Raw genomic sequence first — 22,845 nt, 5'->3', positions numbered from 1 at the left:
TAGAGACTTCCATTTCCTCAACTGTGAACTAGAGGGAATGCCACCTACCTCAGAGGATGACTGTAAGATGAAATGAGTAAAGCACACACGGGCCCACAATAAATTACAAAGATCCATAGTCATGATTCCAAATGGGCCTGGAGAACACAAATGTAAAACTTTGGTTGTGATACTGGTTATCACATACCTCCAGAGAGAGAAGGTATAGAGATGCAACACGCTGTGTGCATTTTTACAAGAATATATGAGAGTTACAGGTAGACTTCATGTCCACTATTTATTCATTTCTTTTCAAACTACTTCAGGGGCTCCACAGTGAGGTTTGTGTTTGGGGATCTTAAAATAAAAATCTGTGATAAGGGAAAATCTTTTCCATGTTATCTGGAGTCTGATTACCATGATAGATTTCAGGTATCAGCTTGGCTGATCTTAGGGGAAGAGAAGAAAGTTACAACAGTTGCTTGAATAATTCACACACAGCCGGTACTAGGAGAAACTAGCTGGTTTTCTGAAAAGTTATTCTCACACCACAGACTAACTAAGGATTTATTGTTCACACATGGGCACATGCACGCTTCTTATTCCTATTTGGGCAATGTTTTAGAATTTAGTTTTTAAATGTTCTTCCATATCTTTTTTTGTTCCACAAATTGCTTACTACATTTGTTAAAAGAAGAAAATACTATCCTGTATATGGGTGAGAAATCTCTGTTCTCCCAGTAGAACACTCACTCTGATGGGCAGACAAAGAGAAAGTCGGTAGCTCTGTAAGAGCAGCACCAAAATGTAACTGAAAAATTCACCTGTTCTATGTGACATCTCTGCCTAGACACATCCTAGAGATAGTCGCATCACTTGCACAGAATGTCTCTGTGATGCCCAGGCTCATCTGGGATTTCTTTTCATTCAACAAATCCTGATAATGTGTTGGCCTTTGTACATTTCCAAGGCAGAAGTTCCACAGTGACTAAGATTGGTTCATCCACTTATCAAATATTTATAGAGTTTCTGTCTGGTCGTAGACACTGTGTTGGGCATGGGAGAATCCACAGTGACACAAGTGAGACAGTTTCCTTGCTATCGCAAAGCTTACAGTTTAACAGGGTTGGCAGACAATAAATATTTGATTAGATAAACAAGAAAAATATCAGAGCTAATGTGCTACAAAGTGAATTAAAATTGGACAATGTGGTAGTGACCATGAGGGAGGTCAAATGGGAACTGGGGTGCTCTGGGAAGAGGGTAACCTTTCAGCTGAGGCTGGGATGATGATAAGGAGACAGCTATATCAAGGTCTGAGGGAAGAGGGTTCCGGAATAGGAAATGGCACTACAGCACATTCCCACCTATTTTATTGATCAGTGCCCTGAGTACCAGTAAAGGATCTTGTGAATTGGTATTAGGTATGGGAGGGCAGGCTTCATGGGGACAGAACTGTTGAGGCTTGTAAGCATTTCTTTCAACTAACAGAACTATGAGTCATCACACTGTCCCTGGAGAAAGGATGAAGAAATCTGTTTTTAAGGATTGAGGACCAAAAGAACTAGTGGGCAAAAGCTTTCTCTCCACTTGAACTTCACCAAAGCTGGCTTTGGAAAGTGGGACATGATGTTGATTTGTGATAATGACACCAGGTTCCCTAAAAGACTGAATTTTAGGTTTGGAAGAGCAACATAAATGACTGAGAACCAGCAGGAGGGAGCAAAAACGGGAGAGGATCATGAAAGCTGAGCTTACAGGAAGGGAGGGAGAAAGATGAGTGGAACTGCTTCCTGATAACTCAGTTGGTAAAGAATCCATCTGCAATGCAGGAGACCCGGGTTTGATTCCTGGGTCAGGAAGAGCTGTTAGAGAAGGGATAGGCTACCCACTCCAGTATTCTTGGGCTTCCCTTGTGGCTCAGCTTATAAAGAATCTGCCTGCAATGTGGGAGACCTGGGTTTGACCCCTGGGTTGGGAAAATCCACTGAAGAAGAGAAAGGCTACCCACTCCAGTATTCTGGCCTACAGAATTCCATGGACTGTATAGTCCATGGGGTCACAAAGAGTCAGACGCAACTGAGTGACTTTCACTTTCACCGTTGAGTCTAATAAGCCCTCCCTAAATGTCTAACCATGATGAGGTCAGGTACTAGGGAGCACAAAGCAATCCCTGGTCCTAGTGGAGTTTGGGAGAGACGTTCATGATGGATGATGGCAAAGGCCAAGAGGTAGAGAGGCTGGTTTGGGAGAAGAAGTTGTCAAAACAGTCAACCTCGGAGAGGCTGGAATCCTACTCCTTCTAGAAGGCAGAAGTTAGGTGTTGCCCTTCTTTGGAAGCCCCTGCAGCATCAAATCCAGTGCCAGACACCCAATGGCAAGACGATGGAACAGACACTGGCTTTGGCACAGACAGACCTGGACCCTATCCTGCTGTGGCTGTGTGATCTGGGGCAGGCTGAGTCATCTTGCTGGTTCTCAGCAGCTGGGTCTTTAAAATGGAGATGGCCACATGGATCATATAAAATTATAATAGGATTTGGAGATAACATGGCCATAGTATCTTCAGCATAGAGACTAAATGGGCATCATTATTATTTCATGCCTGAGGATCTCATTGACAAGTAATTTTCCATACTATATATTATAGCACCACATAAATAACTGACCAATCATCCAAGAATTGAATACTGAGCCTCTTAGTATAATGTCCATCAGGCCCTTGCATTTTATAGATAGATATAAACTCATTGATCAACTGTCTAGGGCTATGTTTTCACTGCTGACTACTCATAAGTTTTTATATTTTCAGTCAAAACTCAAAACTGAATATCACTTGTATGTGGAATCTAGAATACAACACAAATCAACATATCTATGAAACAGTAACAGACTCACAGATATAGAGAACAGACTTGCGGTTGCCAAGGAATGGCAGCAGGTGGGGGAGCAGAGGGAAGGAGTGGGAGTTTGGGAGTAGCAGAGGCAAACTGTTATATACAGGATGGATAAACACCAGTATCCTACTGGATAGCACAGGCAACTGTATACAATATCCTGTGACAAACGGTAGTGGAAAAGAATATGAAAAAGAATCTATGTATCTCTCTCTACATATATATGTATAACTGAGTACTTTGCTGTACAGAAGAAATTAACACAACATTGTAAATCAACTGTACTTCAATAAAATTTTTTAAAAAGTAATTAGACATTAAAAAGTAAACAAATAAATATGTAGTCATGACTGAAAAGAAAAACAGAAAACCTCGGGACTGAGATGCATGTATTTCTTTAGCTAAGTTACAAAGTAAGTTTTATCAGGGGGCCATTTGTTGCCTTTGTTCCAAGGATGAGGGATTTCATTGTCTTTCTGCTTATATGGTGTCTCCTGCTTATATCCCTATTGATTTGGGCTCCTTGTTCCATAACCCAAGAAGACAAATATTACACTTCTATTTCTTTTTTTTTGTATGAGGCTACTTGACATATTTTCAAAACAAGACCATAAGATTATCAAGGAACTTAAGTTCTACTGGAATTTGTCCAGAGAATGCAGGGCAGTCATGGGGGTGCTTGGAGTATGAGACTCTCACAGGAGTTCCCATCGTAACCTCATTTAGAACTTGGAACCAGGCAGGAATTCTTCTGTTGTCCCAGGGTCCCATGCCATTTCTAAAGAAAAGAACTGATTAAAAATTTCTTCAGATTAGAATTTATTTGGTGATAGGGCCCTTGTGTATGAAAGAATCTGAAAGAATATCCTTACGTGGTTCTCTTAGTCATTCACATCAGAACTTAAGGAGAAAAGCTTCTCACTTCAAAGTGCAGTGGGAAAAAAAAGAATATTATAATTGCTATATCCTTCACAGAACACAGACTGGAGCCAGAAGACCTGTTACAAAATATAGTGTTGCCACCTGGGATCCCTGTGACCACAGGTATTTTATCTGTGGATACCTCACTTCCCTTAACCCTAAAATGAGAATGAAAATAAGACTCAACTCATTAAGCTGTTGGGACAATTAAATTAGTTAATAACATCAAACATAGAATAGTATATAGATGAGTATTTAAGAGTTAGCTATTTATAAGTATCATTATTATTTCTATCCCAAAGATCCTGTGAGGCTCCATGTTAAGGGAGAGTGTGGAAATAAACTGGCAGAATGATTCTTTTCCCAGTCTTTGGAGGGAAATGTAGGTTAAAATCCAGGCTCCATCATTTACCTGCTCTGTGACTTTGGGAATGTTTAAAAAAAAAAAAAAACCCTCTAAATCCCAGTTTCTTCATCTGCAGTGAGTATATCCTCATTGGGTCACTGTAAGAATTCAGTGAGATTATACATGCAAGGCATCTAGCAAGGTGCTTGGTATATAAGAACTGCCCAATAAGTGTTGGATAAAATAGTTGTCATTATTCATCTACTGGGTCTTCTGGCTCAATGCCAACACATTCACCCAGTGCTCAGTAAATGCTTGCAAATGGTCTTTGAGTTTTAGAAACTCCTTTTGAAAAGAGATCTATGGGTAAACATTAAAAAAAATGATCATTGATGAGTCCATTCTTCAAAATATTTAAATAAAATACACCAGTCATCATCCTCAGTGCCTGGCTAGGGAAACCTTGATGGCAAGTCATTCAGCTGGTGACTGGTGATCAAGGCTAAAAGAGATTGGAACTCTGAGTCTCTGCTGTTTACTCTCCTTTGTCCAATGTTTCTAAAGAAAGGTTCTTAAATCACTTGAGTCTCAAATTCAGTGGCTACTGTGCATGCCATGAGTCACTGCACATTTGGATAGAATGATGGTGAATGTTATCTATTTTTCCAAGACCCATTAATTTTCTAAGAAATCTTAGACTACTAGGCTAATATTATGCTCAGCAAGAGATCACCCATTAATGTCTCCAAACTTATTTTATGACAGAATATTGTCGCAAACTTGTGAATGACTTCCTGCTCGCCAAAATGACAAATGAATGGAATTAATCAAAAATATAAACCATTTCACACCCTTTTCATCTCCTAGCAATTTTTATTGTGAGTAGCTGAGTTCGTAGAAAGGCAAGAGGCATGAGAGATATTCTGAGAGACCGAGAAACTTTTTGACAACTAAGCTGTCCGTTTTCAGCTGTTATGAAGCAAATAGGTTGCCTTTATCCTCTCCCAAAAGTTGCTTAATGACATACTTGACAGACAAGAGGCCCATTTGGATCAAAATTGAACGTGACATCATTGATAATTACTGATATGCTTATGGGGGTGGTTTAAAAACCTGGGATTTATGCTCTATAGCTTTCAGAGTCTCATCTTACAGAACACTCTTTAGAGTTTATGTGTATGGAAAGCAAATAAATCCTATTTCACAAGTGCAAGATTAAAAATGAAACATGCATGCCTAGTAGCCAAGATATGGAAGCAACCTAAGTGCCCATCAATAGATTAATGGATAAAGGAGATGTGGTGTATACAGAACGGAATACTACTCGGTCATATAAAAGAATAAAATAATGCTATATGTGACAACATGGATGGACCTGGAAGATATTATACTAAGTGAAATAAAACAGAAAAATACTATATGATTTCACCTGTATGTGGAATCTAAAAAAAATGAATAAACCTAACAAAACAGAAACCAATTTATAGATACAAAGAACTAACAGGTGGTTGTCACAGGGGGGAGAGGTAGGAGAATGAGTGAAATAGGTGAGGGAGATTAAGAGGTACAAACTTTCAGTTACAAAACAAATAAGTCATGGGGATGAAATGCGGAGTGTAGAGTGCAGGCTAAGTCACTTCAGTCATGTCTGACTCTGCAACCCTAGGGACTGTAGCCCCCCAGGCTCCTCTGTCCATGGGATGGGATTCTCCAGGCAAGAATACTGGAGTGGGTTGCCTATCCCTTCTCCAGGGGATCTTCCTGACCTGTGTCTGTTGCACCTCCTGAATTGGTAGGCAGATTCTTTACCACTAGCACCACCTGGGAAGTACAGTGTACAGAACACAGTAAATAATACTGTAATACGTATGTATAGTGGCAGATGGTAACTAGACTTACGTTGGTGATCATTTTCTAATATAAAAAATATCAAATCACTATGTTGTGCAACAGGAAATCACATAGTGTTGCAGGTCAATTATACTTCAAAAAACAAACTCATAGAAAAGGAGACTAGATTTGCAGTCACCAGAGGTGGGGTTTGGAAGGGAGGGGGAGTTGGGTGAAGGTAGTCAAACCTAGGCAGTGTATTAATAGGCAAAGTCATCACTGCCACCAAAGGTTACGGTCTCTCCACTGGTCATGTACGAATGTGACAGTAGGACCATAAAGAAGCCAGAGTGCCAAAGAATTGATGCTTTTGAACTGCGGCTCTGGAGAAGACTCTGGAAGAGTCCCTTGGATAGCAAAGAGCAAAATGGTCAATCCTAAGGGCAACTTTCACTTTCACTTTCAAAGGCAATCAACCCTGAATATTCACTGCAAGGACTGATGCTGAAGCTGAAGCTCCAATACTTTGGCCACCTGATGCAAACAGCGGACTCAGTGGAAAAGACCCTGATGTTGGGAATGATTGAAGGCAAAAGGAGAAGGGGGTGACAGAGGATGAGATGGTTGGATGGCATCACCAATTCAATGGGCATGAACTTGGGCAAACTCTAAGAGATGGTGAGGGACATGGAGGCCTGGCATACTGCAGTCCATGGGGTCTCAAAGAGTTGGACATGACTTGGTGAATAAACACACACATGGTTAAAAGGTACAAACTTCAGTTACAAGATAAAGTACTAGGAATGTAATGCGCAGCATAGGTATAATTAGTGCTGTTGCTATGTTACACAGGAAAGTTAAAACAGTAAATCCTAAGTGTTCACATCACAAGGAAAAAATTTTTTTTCTTTACCTGTTATTTTGATTCGATATGAGATGATGAGTGTTTACTAACCTTACTGCGGTAATCATTTCATGATACATATGTAAGTCAAATCATTACACTATACACCTTAAACTGATATAGTACTGTATGTGAACTACACTTCAATGACAAAAAAAAAAAAAAAACAAATTAAAACCCATGACAGTACTATGCATCTTCAGGTATGTTATCTTCAATATAATTTCTCTTTTATTATACAATATTCAGAGCTGACTCATTTGAAAAGACTCTGATGCTCGGAAAGATTGAGGGTAGGAGGAGAAGGGGATGACAGAGGATGAGATGGTTGGATGGCATCACCGACTCAATGGACATGGGTTTGGGTGAACTCCAGGAGTTGGTGATGGACAGGGAGGCCTGGCGTGCTGCGGCTCATGGGGTCGCAATAGGACATGACTGAGTGACTGAACTGAACTGAACTGATTCAGTAAAGAACCACATGTAGGTAGGTTATTGATTATTTCATGTTGACAACGAAGATGAAAATCTTCAAAAATAACATGTAACCTATGATATATTAGAGCTTTTTAAATGTGAGTTCAAAAGGTTCTACTTTTCAGTGTTTTCTTAAAAAAAAAAAGTTACCAATGCATAACTTACATTTTCTGCAACAGAATTTGTGGAAAAGGAAAAAAGATTTTCATATGCTTATTCCCAATTTTCAGGATTTATAGTGGAAAACCAAAGGCTTTCCATAAAGCTTATATTTTAAAACGGGCTAATGCAGAGTCACAAAACAATTTAAACTCACTCTAGTCTATTACCCATTTTTTTCAAAATCAAAATTAGAAGAAATCTGCAGAAGCTTAAAAAAGAAAACATTAAGTTATGGTATCAGACAATATGGTTTTAGTCATAAAACATTGGTAAGCCAAGAATGCAGCTTCTCGGTGAAGTTAAAGCATATTAAAGTCATCTTCATTACAAGCATGGCCCCAAATAACACTTCAGCTCTCTTTGGCAGTGAGGCAAAAGTTTTTCAAATAAGGAATGGAAATTTTCCTGAGCGTAGAGCTAAGTTATATATCACAATATTGTATAATGTTGCTGGATAGCAATATTGCCATTCTGTTAAGAGTAATGGAATAAGTACCAAAGTGCTCGTGTAGTGGGGCAACTGGCTTGCAAAAACACATCTATCTGTGTACTCTTTTAATTTGTTCACAGTAGGAATAGATGAATTTGAAGTTGAGGAGTATTCCTTAAGACTGCCAAAGTATTTTAGGTCAAGTCGTAAATTTTCCCTGAAGTTCTCTGCCAAGATTATGCTGAGGACCAAGAAGAGAATCCTTCAAATGGTTCCAAAATTAAACTTTATAATCTATTATGGAAAAAATAAGTAAAAGTATATTTCCCTATCTTGGCTCGATTCCAAAGGCTTACTACCATATAGCAGGCATGCTGGCTGTAAGCTGGGCCTGAAACCCAGGGCAGAGTGTGAATGCTGGGACACCACGAGCATTTTTCAGAGGATTCCCACTGTCTCTAGGGAAGCATGAATCTTTCAGGTCTGACTTCCATGGTGGTGACCTCTGGAAGTATAAAGGTATCATCCTATTCTGATGGGAAGGTCCAGTGAGGCTCAAGTCTTTTGAGTTGGATGTGCTTGGGTCCACATCCTGACTCTGAATTGCGCTAGGCATGTTACTCCATGCTTCTGTGTCTCCTACTTCCACATCTGTAAAATGTTGATGATAACCACCTCCAGGATGGTTGGTTGTCATGATGGTTACAGACAATGACAATAAATGTACTAGACAGGCACCACGATACGCCACCTATGGGTCACAAACCATGGCGGCATAGGAAGCTATCGTGTAACCGTTTCACTAGGTATCGCTTCACACTTCTCACTGGGAACCATTCCTAATACAGAAATACAATATGCTATGCTGCTAAAGTTTCCTGATACCCAAACATTCTGTAACTTCTAAAGGTTTGGTTTTGCTTTTTATTAAGTAAGTTCCAGGATGCATCCTAACTACCACAGATTCAGCCCAGTTTCCTACATCCTCTACATTTACAATAGGAATAAAATTTCACACATTTTGAAGCGGATACAAATGTTATCAAGCCACTCATTGGAGGGTTCTTGGGTTATGCCAGTTGAAGAAATCTGTGTGTTCTTGGGACTTCCCTGGTGGTCCAGTGGTTAAGAATCCACCTTGCTTTGATCCCTGGTCAGGGAACTAAGATCCCACATACTGCGGGGCAGTTAAGACTGTGACAGAACTAGAGAAACCCGCGCACAGCAATGAAAGATCCTGCATGCTGCAACGGAGGCCTGATGCAGCCAAAAATAAATAAATAAATTTTTTTTTTTTTAGAAAAAGAAATATTCTTGAGGTTTCCAAATTGTCAAAGTGGAAACTGGGTCTAGTGTAGGGCTAGTGAGGAAGTCCTGCTCTCTTCTGAACCTTCTTTCTTGACTAATCCTTTCCTCTCTATAAACAAGCACAAGTCTTCCTAAGAAACAAAAACTCTTTCATCACAAGTTTCTTCGGAGGTATGGTTAAACCTCTTTCTAAGAAAGAGGGAACATTGAACTTCTTTGCTGAGAACTTCACTGTCAACATTCTCCCTTCATTCTTCTACCAGGGCATGTAGGGTCTGTCCTGAGCACTTTACTGACACTGCACTCATGCAAGCACCTAGCTGTCATTTTCAACAGACAAGTCGTAGAGCACCCACCTCTCTGCTTCCCTGGGCCCTGTTGATCACCTCCTCCTTTTGACACTACAAAGTCCTTTGGCTTCTGTGGCCCTGTATTTTCTTAATTCTCCTCCTCTATGTCTAGAGTTCCTTCTGTTTCCTTTTTTCCACCATCTCCTTCCTATGCCTGATCCTTAAACATGAATTTAAGGCTCCACCTTCAGCTTCCTGCTATCTTCACTTTCTACATTCTCTTTGGGGGAATCTTGTCTATACTCAAGGTTTCAACCACCATCTTCATACTGAAGATTCCCACAGCCATAGTGGGAATAGTCCTACCCAGACTGTACCTGACTTTCAGCTACTTACATCAAAGTCCTGCTCAACACCTCCACCTGGATGTTTCCCAGGTAACTCAGAATTGAACACACATTCTTCTACTCTATTACAATTTTTCCTTTTGAAATTCTTCAACAGTTGACACCCTCAAACATATGTCTGCCCAAACTAGAAATCTGGAAGTCACTCTCCACCTGACTCATTACTCCCACCCAATCAATAAGCAAGTCCTGCCAGATTAGTCCCTGTTCTGATGCTTTATTTACTCTCCCTTTTACCCCTACTCCCTTTTTCCTATTTCAAGCCTCATCATCTCTTAGCTGGACCACTGCATAGTTCCCTATCTAGCCTTCCCATTATCAACTTGTCTTCCTCAAATCAACCCTTTTCTCAGCTACTGAACTGGAGAGCAGGCTGCATCACACTGCTTCTTGTCTACAGGATAATGAACAGGCAGATCCAGAGGTGCAGTAGTAAACAATCATGGCAAAGTCACACAAATGGTTCCTTCAGTGGGATCTCACCAACACATTATACCTCTTTACTCTTGCCCAAATATAACTCAGATCTCTAGACTTCCTGCCAATTCTAGGAGCTAACTGATACCCTTCCAATAAACTTCTTTTGTGCTTAATTTAACAGTCTACTTATGCTGTTTGCAATGAAGATCCTGGGCTAGTATACAATTCCTTTTGGTCTCTACCATAATTACAGATTTGTGTTTCCTCCTGTTGGTCTAAGGTGACCGCAAATGGCAGGGATCATGACTGTGAATGCATTCCATATACTATCTGTACTCCAATAACCAACATAGTGCCTGATGGATAGTGGGTATGCAAATATGTGTTGACATAATGAATAGTGTTTAGAAGTGTTTTCTGTAAAACATATGATTCATTCATGATACTATGAAATTATGGCATGACACCACTTGTTTTATTTTATTCATAAACTCAGAACCCTCCCTAAAAACACAGATAAATGTCTCACAAGGTAGAAAAAGCAAACATCTTTGCAGATGTCATTGAATTTCTCCATAAGTCACATCAATATGGAAGATTCCTTTCTTCAGGGAACAGACAAATATCCCTGTATGCTTTTACCCATCAGGGTGGGTACTATTAATGTCTCCCACGTGAGTTCCTTAGAAACAACAGCTCTCAATAGCTAGTCCAAAGTTTGATCATCTTTTGCCAAAAATACTTTTTAGACCATCAGTGTCACTCTCAAGGTTGCACTGTGATTGTTTGTGATGGCAGAGGATCAGAGGACTCAGGCAGTCCTGATGGGTAAATAATCCAAGGGCTATTTGTCCATTGGTATGTCGGGATGAAACAGATCATGTATTGGTGAGGCAAAATGAAAGAAATACTGCTTCACTGTTATATTTGGAAATTGCAACAGAAGACTCCAAAGTCTTTGAAGTCTTATGGTAGGAAGGATTATTAAACACAACCTCTTTCTTTACAGGGGAAAATGTCAAGAACTTTTTTTTTTTTTAATTGATCTCAATAAGGGCTTTAGAGATTGATTAAATTCAAAATGTTTGTTGATACCACACATTTTCAGATGCTGTGGGAAGTATGTGATCCCTGTTCTCAAAGCATAACTCAGATGAGGTGAAGAAGTGGGGACTTCAATAAGGAGACACTAAGAAGAAGATTTACAAGGTGGAAAGTGAAGAGAGCCATGGGAAGGGGAAACAAAGAGGAAAGGGAGAAGTTTATTTACTTGGGAAACTCAAGGACTGTTTCAAAAAAGAGCCATACATTAAAGCACAAATAGATTTAAATAGGCCAGGATGGAGCCAGGGAATGAAAAAGCAGGATAACAGGGATGTAGAGAACGGCACAAATAGAGCAAGGAGGCGAGAAATTAAAGAGCTCATTGAGTGAACAGCATGTTGGGAATTAACGGGAGGGAGGAATAAAAATATAATTGAGGGTAAATTACAAAGGACCCTGAATGCCAAGCTAGGCAGTTTGTACTTTATTCTATTGGCAATTGGTAATCATTAAAGCATCCTTAGTAACAGCATGTTTCTTCTTTCTACATCTGGCTGGGGAGAGGAAGGAGGAGTTGGCCATTCTTCTGGTCACTGTCCTCAACCCTGGCCACGTATCAGAATCACCTAGGGAGTTTGTTCATCTATTAATGTCTGTTTGTTAACAGTGCCAGGTCTGGCCCTGTATGTGGTCAAGTAAATCAGAATCTCTTGTGGTAGAGCCTGCGTATGACTATTTTTAAAGAAAAATTTAGGTGATTTTAATGTCCAGTCAGAGCTGAGAACCGTTGGCATAGGTGTAAGAATTTCTCTATAAATTTCTATTTTTGTCAGGAGTGCTTTGTTGATATTAGGTATGACATTATGCTTTATTTAATTAGGTATGGCCTAAAGGATATGATAGGCTTCCCAGGTGGCTCAGTGATAAAGAGTCCACCTGCCAATGCAGGAGACACAAGAGATGCAGGCTCAATCCCTGGGTCCAGAAGATCCCTGAAGTAGGAAATAGCAACCCACTCCAGTGCTCTTGCCTGGAAAATTCCTTGGACAAAGGAAACTAGCAGGCTACAGTCCACGGGGTTGCAAAGAGTTGGACAAGACTAAGCAGCTGAATACACACACACAATGGATATGATAGAAATTTCTGATATACTGTGAAAGTTCTTTGCTCTTAAATAACTTCCTCATTTATCACCAGTACCATCTTCTCTCTCTAGGTATTTCACATACATACCTACATATGTATAAAATTAAACATATAATCAAACACTCCAAGAGCCTAGATCTGAATGCATGAATACACTTATATGACTGAGTTGATTAAGACACACACAAGAGAAATTGAGGGAGAGTGGTGGGATAATTGGCAGAGGTGAAAATCAGGGTTGACCAACCAAAATGCTCAGTTCAGTTCAGTTTAGTCACTCAGTTGCATTCGACTCTGTGACCCCATGGACTGCAGCATGCCAGGCTTCCCTGTCTATCACCAACTCCCGGAGCTTGCTCAAACTTATGTCCATCGAGTCGGTGATGCCATGTCAAAATGCCCAAGACACATTCAACTATCTGCTGATCTTATGCATCGAGATACTCACCACTTCTATGAACATAAATGCATTTTAATAAACGTCTTAAAAATCAAATGCTATTTAATAAGACAGAATTAGGACTGTTACTGAGATGACCTACCAAAAAGGGTCTGTTAGTTTAAGAACCAGGATTTTTTATGAATACCGTATCCCAAAATGCAAGTCATAAAACATGGGGGTTGCTTGCATGCTAAGAGATTTGAAGATGACAATAAAACCAGAAAGTCCTATGACAAGAGATTACTTTTTCCTCCCAATATATTGTGACCAGAGCTGACTTCTGTGATTATGAGAAAGTAAACATCCCAAATCCAGGACACCCTGTTAGGGAGTAGGCCAGGAACTGGGTAGCAACTTCCCATTCAGCAATTCTAATCTGAGTAGAGAAGACCCAGACTGGGTGTTGGCCTTGATAGGAAGAAGGCTGCCTAGACAGCCTATTTCAGAGAAGTGAGTCATGGTAGGGAGGAGCAGGCAGAGATTACCAGTCCAGGTAGGTTAAGTCCCAAATGGAGGAGCCATGTAAGACAACCTGGGAACTCAGATTGATATGGAGGCCAAGGGTTAGGGACATGCCCCAAAACTGAGAGGTTGAGAGCTCAGGGGCCTCCTAGAAGGCACCAGCAGCATCAATATGGAGCCTGATTAATGCTGAGCCTTTCTGGGCCCCAGTGTGTTCCTCCATAAAATGAGGAGGTTGTACTGGGTGAACTCTATGGCTCAGCCCTAGGATCTAGGATGGTGGGCAGAGCCAGGGCAGAACTAAGGCCATGCTTAGGCACAGCTCACAAGAGCCAGGTTCGACTGGACATCAGTAGTAGCCTGGGTGGGCCCAGGAATCCCTTGTGGCACTGCAGGAAGAATGTGGCCTGGGGTCGACTGTTTCTCCAAGAGGCATACAGGGAACACCACAGACTTGTGCTGCTCCCAGCCTTTTCACAACGTGGGGGCTGTGCTTCAGCAGAGAGGGTGTCAAGAGAACAACCAGCAGAGGTGATGCAGGTTCAAGCAGGTCCAGAGGGTGGGAATGGCCTGGATGAACTCAGGGTGATGTCAGACTGGGAAGCTGAGCCATTCCCCCAGCATCAGGAAAAGAGCTATAACCTGCAGAAAGGGAGGACTGATCCTTCTCCTTCAGGAAGGTCTTTGGGATCCTGACCAGACTTTGGCTTTAGCTGGGCCTCAAGAAATATCCGGCAGGATTTATCACTATTAATAATAACTAGCACATGACTGAGTAAAGAACTGAAACTCAGCTGACCAAGTGACTGTAAGTGTCCTTAAGAGAGAAGTAAGGGGTTTGGTGAAGAAAGGAGGGTGACAGGAAGAGAAACAGGCATGTACTTACATTGAGATTCTAGCACACTCTACCACCACCCCACCACCCTACTCTCACCCCCTTGGTTATGGCAAACGTCTAGCTGGCCAGCCTGCCACAGATACTATCACTTGCTCCAAGGTACAAATACTACCCAAATTCTTCCTGTATTAGGCATTTCCTCCAACCTTGACCCCCACTGTTGTAGGAAAAAACCACCTCTACAACAAGTGTTTTGAATTTCCTTTTTTACCTCCTCATAACCTGGCATATGTCCACATCTGCCTTACTCTCTGGGGTGCTTTAGTGCCCCAAACTTCTAATAAAGGAGTAGTACCTGAATTTGGATTTTATTCTCTTCCTCCTGCAGTTCCTCCAATGACTTCCTCAGCTTAAAGATACTAAACCCAGGTGCCCAAAAATCAGAACAAAGCCAAAATCCATCCAATGACTAATGTGAATCATGACTATTCTGATGTGAGGCCAACTTTACAGTCTCCAAGAATCCTCAGCCGAAGGGCTTCAGCCCCCACAGCTGGCACTGGGTAAGTGGAACTGACAATCTTGATTTCTGCTGAGGACGACTGTTAAAGGGGTTCCAATATTCTCTGAACTGTGAATAAATAAAGATTTTTTGAGATAATGAATGAATGAAGATTTTTATAAGATAAAATAGATTTCTTCTTTCCAGGATTTAATTCAAACCTAAAACTTAGAAGCAATTTCAAAGTTTGATTCTGATACAATCTCACTTGCCTTGACAAGTGAGAGAAAATGAAAATATTCTACCAAAAACATGGAGGTAAATCAAGAAAACAAGGCCACATTGCCAAAACTGAAAAGTAGATGAGACTAGGTTCCAGTACTACTGGAACCTACTACTGCTCAGCTACTCTAGTGCCATCCTCTGTTCCCCGGTGGCGCCCTCCATGGTGGAGCGCAATCAAGTCAACACATTGCCTCGTCAAAACTCATCCATTCTGTGAGTGGAGATCAAGCATATTTCAAAATGGCCATGAGCTAGGGACACTGGAATTGTAACTGGAAAGGCTTAGAGACCCAATACACTAAATAAATCAAAGGCGTGGACCTCACATACGATTTTGGGCAGTTGGGAGGTATTTTGAGACAACTCCTGGTGTGAATCTCCTGTCCTAAAAAGGCAAAGGCATTAGTCGCTCTGTGGTGTCTGACTCTTTGCGACCCCATGGACTGCAGCTCACCAGGCTTCTCTGTCCATGGGATTCCCTAGGCAAGAATACTGGAGTAGGTTGCCATTCCCTTCTCCAGGGTATCTTCCCGACCCAGGAATCAAACCCAGGTCTCCTGTATTGTAGGCAGATTCTTTACCAACTGAGCTATCAGGGAATGAAATTCTAATTGGCAGATTTGTTTCTCCACTTAACCCTCTTCACTGGGCTTTAGCATTGATTGCTCCACCATAAATTAACCTACTGACCAAGGACATCAAAGAAAGTGCTATTTGCATTCCAAATTCTTGTGGGCATAAGTCACTGAAACTTACAGCTTTCTATGCTACCATGCAACACACAGAGGTGGATGGAACTAGTTTCAAAGGGTTTTTACAGCCAGAGGAAGTAAATTTGCAGAAAGGCTGGCAAAAACAGCTTGCCAAATTTCAGCTTGGAACAATTTCATTATCTTTAATTTACCAACCTAGCAATGGGTTTATAATAGAAATTCTTAGTGATGGCTTCTCAGGAGGCAACCACAGCAGCTGGCACACACCTACCTCACTGCACCTCTGGAGTGGACTGCTACGTCCAAGTTCTGGCCACTGAAAAACACGGGACAGAAGCCTAATGGGCCTGCTCCCATAGTAATGCTCAGAGGCGACTGAATTACCTTCCCCCAGCCAAGCCAGGAGTCCCAGCCTTGAGCCAGAAAGCAGTGACTGTTAGATGATAGAAAGAAAGCAAAGAGGAAAGCAACAGTGCCGTCATTATATGCTGTAAACCGCAATCACCTTTCCCTATAAGCATCTTCCTGTTTTCCTGGAGGGGCACTGTTTAACTGCCACTGGTGCAGAGGTGCCAGCTCAGCAGAGAGCACTTCCTGTGGGTCTGGACAGCAGTCAAGTGTGGCGGGATGTGGCCTGCCCACTGACCCAGGAGCAGGCTACCAGGGGGCCACCATCCTGACAGAGGCCTGGCAATTGGGGGCATAGGACTGAGGCTCCTGGATTAAGGGGTGATGCTGATTTCCTTTTCTCAGCGCCAGACTAGGGTGAAGCAAAAGGGGTGTCTAGGGCACACGATTGAAGGAGGTTTTCACTCTCAGGGTCATGCAAGTGGCTCTTTTACGCTGGTCCTAGCCCTGCGCAGAGCCACCAGTAGAGGTAGGGGGTTGTGTAAGGTCAGTGGTTCAAAGCGTGATCTCCTGACCAGCAACATCACCTGAGTACTTACTAGGTAAGCAAATTCTCAGCACCCTTCCAGACCCACAGACTCTGAAACTCAGAGGTGGGGCCCAGCAATCTGTGTTTTAATACCACCCCCACCCCAGATAATTCTGATGCAGCTAAAGCACTGTGCTAGAGAATAATGCTCTCCAAAGACCCTGTGTGGCCCAGGCCATTGTTCGACATGCTTCACACACAATCAGAACAGGGAAAGGAGTAGGGTGATGAGATGAAAGAGATTTCCCTAAGGCAATCAGCAAGGTGGGAATGCCTCAAATAATAAATCAGGAATTGATTTTTTTCCAGCTATCCTTAAGTATTTGGTACTGAAGACTTAGCAAGTGTTGGCAATAAATAACGTTTACTACTGAGTAGTTTCCTCCTGTTTTTTCCCTGATCAAGTCAGTTCAGAGTTGGCCACTGACTGATTACCTTGGTACATGGGCCAGTCGTCTGAACATTCTAAGACTGAGATTCCCTCCTCTGGAAACTGGGGTTAACATCACCTCCCTGCCAACATCAGAGAAGCTAAAATATGCAAAGCTTAGGAGAAGCCTGAGGCAGAAAAGCTGTGATGACAGTTTATACACCCTGAGCAGGCGTTCTGGGCCCCCACCTTCTCCAGCAAGGTTAGATAATCTGGGGGCCTGAAGACAACTGAGAGGGGAAGGAGATTATGCTCTCTTTTATGCTGCGGTGTTTTTTAAAGGAGGCTATTTTCCAGTCCTGGTGACCTGGGACATCAGGCTTCTGAATGGGGTGGCACAAGCAAAAGAAAGGAAAGAAGTAGAAAAAAAAAAATATATATATATATATATATATTTACTAAATAAATAAAGGGCAAAAAACTGTATCACATTTAAGATCCCACATTTAAACTTTGTCACTAGAACCCAAACAGTATGAGCGCTGAGGCAACGACCAATGCAAGCCAGCTGAGTGACCTCAGACACTCAGCCATAGACTTGGTTTCCTCTTTTGCCAAGTGCTGAATATAATCAACAATAATATGAGGATGATGTCATGCAACAAAACGCTGTCAAGCACAATACAAATGTGAGGTTCACACTGAGGTCCCATCACAGAGGAACAGCACCACCGTTTCTGCAGGGTGAAAGGAAAACATCTCACCCAACTTGCCCAGCTCATAAAGGTGTCTACTGAGGACGAGAGAGCCTGTTGACCTGCAGAGGGCACATAGCTGGTGGGAGACAAGCATCAGCTGTGTCCCCATTCTCCCTTTCATTAGGGAGTAGAGGGGAGGGGCGAAATCTCAGCGCTTCTCGCCAAGGGCCAGGTAAACAAAGGACGCCCCACCCAACCCCCATCTCGTTATTGGCCATTCATGCAGCACAGCTGAGAACTGGAAAGATGATCCATGACACACTTTTTCTCCCGAGAGTATGTAACTCCAAGATGATAACATTATCCATGCGAAAGGGCTTCCCTTGTGGCTCCGCTGGTAAAGAATCCGCCTGCAACGCGGGAGACCTGGGTTTGATCCCTGGGTTGGGAAAATCCCCTGGAGAAGGGAAAGGCTACTCACTCCAGTATTCTGGTCTAGAGAATTCCATGGACTATATAGTTCATGGGGTCACAAAGAGTCGGATACGATTGAGCAACTTTCACTTTCACGCAAAAGAGCCACCCAGCCAAAAAAGTTCAGGTTGGGCCCCTGTGCACGAGCCCCTTACCTTCCTCATTCAAAATCCACGGCAGGAACTCGAACACCGAGTCAAAGCCGCAGGTGTTCTCCTCGAAGGTGCAGGACCCAGCGGGCAGGTCCAGGGCACCGGCAAGCTGCAGGGCTGTGGGTACAAAGCGGGTTTCAATTCGGGCTGGGTCTCGGGAGCGTTGGCAGCAACTCAGGGCACCCCGGGGAACTACCTGGTGAAAGTGGAGGAAGGCGTCCGAGATGGGGCGGGAGAGGGATGAGCTACTGCCGCCCCCGCCCCTGGAGCTTCCACTGCAGGACCTGTGCGCAGCCGCTGGGCTGGGGAGGGACGTTAACGGCCGCTGAGACGCTATCCGTAGGCACCCTTAGATGGCCCAGCCCAGGACCGCAAGCTGGACTACCAAGGCTGCAGGATTGGGAGAGGGTTACGAGAACGCCCCGCGGGGATAGCCCCCGGGTCCAGGCCTTACCTTGCACTGCCAGGAGGACGCTCCTGAGCAGCATTGTCGGGAAGGAGGACTGGACAGAGGAGCGAACCGCCAGCCCGCCGGGACAGGCTGCTCCGGGTGGAAGGAGCGTGGGAAGCAGGGGCAACTCGAACCGGGGGAGGGAGAAATCAGAGGCAAAGCGCACTTGAAGCTGCCCAACTTTGCAACGCGGCTCGGGAGCCGAATGGAATGCTGAAGGTGCCTGAACTGGGAGCGGCGCTTGCTGAGCTGCAGCCGCGAGGCAGCTCGCGTCCCAAGTGAAGCCGGCCGCACAGCTGGTCCTGCGCGAGGATGGGGCTGGGCGGGGAGGAGACAACTGCACACTTTTGAAAAGCCAGCCAGGACTGGCTGGGACAGGAGAGGTCGGGAGGCAGTGACACGGTTCGGATTCTTAACGCTTGGGACCAAAGTCAGCCGCTGGAGAGGGCAGGCGTCCCAGGAGCCCCTCGGGATGAGTTGGGGCTGGAGGCGCCCCGCCCCTCCCATCCGTAGTGGGAACCAGCTTATTTCTGGGTACAGCCTCTCTCTATCTGGAATGCCAGTCCTGCAGCGCTGGCCATAATTTTAACCTTTTTTCCTCAGGATGGAAAAGGATGGAATTCTCTTAGGAAAACCTAGAGGAAAATTTGGAAAGTTTTGTTGCGTGGAATAAGGTTTATATCTATCGAGGAGTTCAGCATTTATGGCCCATTAATGCTAACCTTGGAATACCCACCCCCCATACACACACTTTTATTTAGCCGTGGAATGTCTGGCATGCCTGGTGCTCAGCATTGCCTCGGTCCCTAAAATGGGGGCATTCCTCCTCTCCAAAGAGCCATGATAAATTAGTAGAAAGTTTCTAAATTGGGACGTGAGAGTTGGGAGTAGTGATGTTAGGGAGGGGGTTACTCCCTCCCTAATACCCACTGGCTACACATTTCCCTTAAGCACTAAGTGGGTCTTTAAAAATATTTTCTTCCAGCAAAGAAAGTGGTGATGGTGGGATGAGGGTCTTCTTAATGCTGTTTATAATATTGGGCAGGCAACTATATGGCTAGGGCAATGGTTCTTAAATCTTAAGGTAAATCAGAAACCCAGCATCAGAGTTTCTGATTCAGTAGATTAAGCTTAGGGTGCTAAAGTCTGCACATCCCTCACAAGTTTCTATGTGTTGACACTTAAGTCTGGGACTGCACTTTGAAGACCACTGGCCTAACAAACTCTTGTTTAACCACCAGAGCCCTGCTCACATGCTTCCACTTGTTTCCAGACTCTCCTTGTTCTTCAGTCTTCGTGCTATTTCTTTCTTTCTCTCTCTGACCCCTTGGATATTAGGTTGCCTCCAAGTTCTGTTATTTCAACTCCTGTTGCCCTCTCTCCTCACTTCCTCAGTGATTTCATCCGGTCTCATAGTTTGAAACACCACCTATAGCCCGATATCTCCCCAACAGACATTTCTAGTCCACATGGCCCACTAACTCCTCTGCATCTTCCTCATCTCAGTTAAAGGAAACTTTTCCCTTCAGTTGCTCAGAAAAAATATTTAAGAGTTATCCTTGACTCTTCTCTTCTTCTCAGGACATTCACCAAATTCTGTCAGTTCAGGATTCAAAACGTAGTAGGTATTGACCATTTTCCATTCCCATGGTGACTGAAGCTGCCATTGCTGTTTGCCAGAGACGCTACAGTAGCTTCTGGTAGGTGGTCCTCTTGCTTCTTCCGCCTCATGCACCTCCATTCCATTTTTAACACAGTTGTCAGGGCATCTCTTTAATACAGAAATTGGGCCATGTCACTCTGTGGCCCCAGACTCCTAACAAGTCCATCAATTACTTAGCAAACCCCAAAATCTTCACAAGGGCCTACCAGGTCTACAGAACCTGTCCCTATCCCTTTATATCTCTAACTTCATCTGCCATGCTTAGTCCCCTCCAGCCACATGAATCTCCTGGCTGGTCCTTAAACACAGTCTAGCTGTCCTCTAATAATTTTGCACTGCAGATGGTGATTGCAGCCATGAAATTAAAAGACACTTACTCCTTGGAAGGAAAGTTATGACCAACCTAGACAGCATATTAAAAAGCAGAGACATTACTTGGCCAACAAAGGTCCATCTAGTCAAGGCTATGGTTTTTCCAGTGGTCATGTATGGATGTGAGAGTTGGACTGTGAAGAAAGCTGAGAGCTGAAGAATTGATGCTTTTGAACTGTGGTGTTGGAGAAGACTCTTGAGAGTCCCTTGGACTGCAAGGAGACCCAACCAGTCTATCCTAAAGGAGATCAGTCCTGGGTGTTCATTGGAAGGACTGATGCTAAAGCTGAAACTCCAATACTTTGGCCACCTCACGTGAAGAATTGACTTATTGGAAAAGACCCTGATGCTGGGAGGGATTGGGGGCAGGAGGAGAAGGGGACGACAGAGGATGAGATGGCTGGATGGCATCACTGACTCGATGGATGTGAGTCTTAATGAACTCCAGGAGTTGGTGATGGACAGGGAGGCCTGGTGTGCTGCAATTCATGGGGTCACCAAGAGTCGGACACGACTGAGTGACTGAACTGAATTGATTCCTTCTGTTTGAAATGATCTTCCTGGGATAGCCACATGACTCACACCTGCACAACCTCAAGGTCTTGACGCAAATGTCACCTGGAGAAGAAAACTTAAAAGCCTTCTCTCTAATAAGAAAAACCCTTTAAAAATATGTTTAGACAAGTTTTTTTGTTTGTTTTGAGCTTTCTGTAGGCAGTGGCATAAATGATCTAAAATTTGCTTGGTGTGTGTATTTATATGCTTTATGTCAGGAAGTACCTAATAATAATAAATTACAGTGATCATGCTTACTAGCATAAATATTTTAGATAGATAATCTTATCTAATTTTCTCCAAAACTCTATGGGGGTATGCGTCATTATTATCACCATTAATAGATGAGGAAACTGAGGTGCAGAGTTCAGTGACAGCGAGTGGTAGAGACAAGACTCAAACTCAGATAGATTTATTCCAAAAGTCTATCTTCTCAATCTGTACAGTAACCTGTCTCCTTTGTCCTTCTTTTTTTATTTCTTGCTCACAGATGGTGATAAATATCAGTTTCATCAAGTTACTTAAACATTTAAAGATGGATATGAATCCAGTTGAAACTTCAAACCACTATTTTCAACTAAATAAATTTTCAGCAACTATCAAAATAGTGTTCTTTTCCCCCAAGTACATATGGAATCTTTTAAAGCTTTAGGATTGCCTTATATTCATCTGCATGCCCTCAGTGTTAACAAAATGAAAAACTGCAAAGCCCTAAAAATATCTCCAAAAAATTTAAAAATATTATATATTATACTTAAAGGTGACATAATTTATTGCCACCTACAGAAACTGAATCATTACATACAAGTGCAAAATTAGTTGGAGTAAAGTTTCTATTTCACATATAACTGCATGATCCCAAGAACAAATGACCCTTTGACATGGGCACAGCCTGAGAACTGAGCAGCAAGGATCTGACTTGGAGTTTAGTGCAGAGAATGTTCACTAGGGGGCGCCTTTGGGCTCCACGTCTGTGGAAAGCGGAAGAAGGATTTGGCTCAGGGAGAAGTGACAACGAAATCCAAGTCCCTTGAAGCCCTTCTGGTCCCACAAGAAATTTTGGGGTTTAAATGCCCCATTTGACTTACCCTACATTAGGTTAAAAGGGCGCGGCTCTTTGTACCACAGCCTCCATCTGTCACTCTATGTGCCCACATTGGGACAGTGAACTCCAATGAGGCAGCCCTCCTCATGGAGGCCAACCTGAAGGTGCTAACAGGTGAAGGCTGTTTGATGATAACACTCCCAGCAGCCGGGACAAGTCCTTTCTGGAAGACATTTTACAGAGAAGGGAAAAGATATTGTACATGGAGAGGGCCAAGGAGGGAGTCTGGAAAAATCTAGAAATTACGTGTGTCAACCCACTTTCT

The 22,845-nt window shown here is 43.0% G+C and overlaps 1 protein-coding gene across 4 annotated transcripts in view; it reads right to left on the bottom strand.

Moving 5' to 3' along the window:
* The window catches only part of MAMDC2 (MAM domain containing 2), a 164,042-nt gene extending 144,877 nt beyond the window's left edge, over positions 1-19,165 (bottom strand). For 2 of the 4 annotated variants that reach the window (XR_015169704.1, XM_086415505.1), the window contains exons 1-2: positions 18,889-19,165; positions 18,438-18,551 (exon numbers count right to left, since the gene is read on the bottom strand). Coding sequence is in view for 1 of the 4 variants with exons in the window: in XM_086415505.1 (XP_086271631.1) it covers positions 18,438-18,551; positions 18,889-18,922 (148 nt within the window). In the remaining 3 variants the exon portion in view is untranslated. Of the gene's footprint in view, positions 1-18,437; positions 18,552-18,630 lie in introns of all 4 variants that reach the window. The other 2 variants (XR_015169705.1, XM_086415506.1) reach the window with 2 other exon arrangements.
* Positions 19,166-22,845: the final 3,680 nt, after the last annotated feature.

The sequence above is a fragment of the Bos grunniens genome, chromosome 8 (assembly GCF_055505025.1).
Source record: "Bos grunniens cultivar Pamir isolate PY7600 chromosome 8, Bosgru_T2T1.0, whole genome shotgun sequence".
Classification (NCBI taxonomy): domain Eukaryota; kingdom Metazoa; phylum Chordata; class Mammalia; order Artiodactyla; family Bovidae; genus Bos; species Bos grunniens.
The sequence above is the reverse complement of the archived record's forward strand: the minus strand, read 5'-3'. Positions and strand labels throughout refer to the sequence as shown.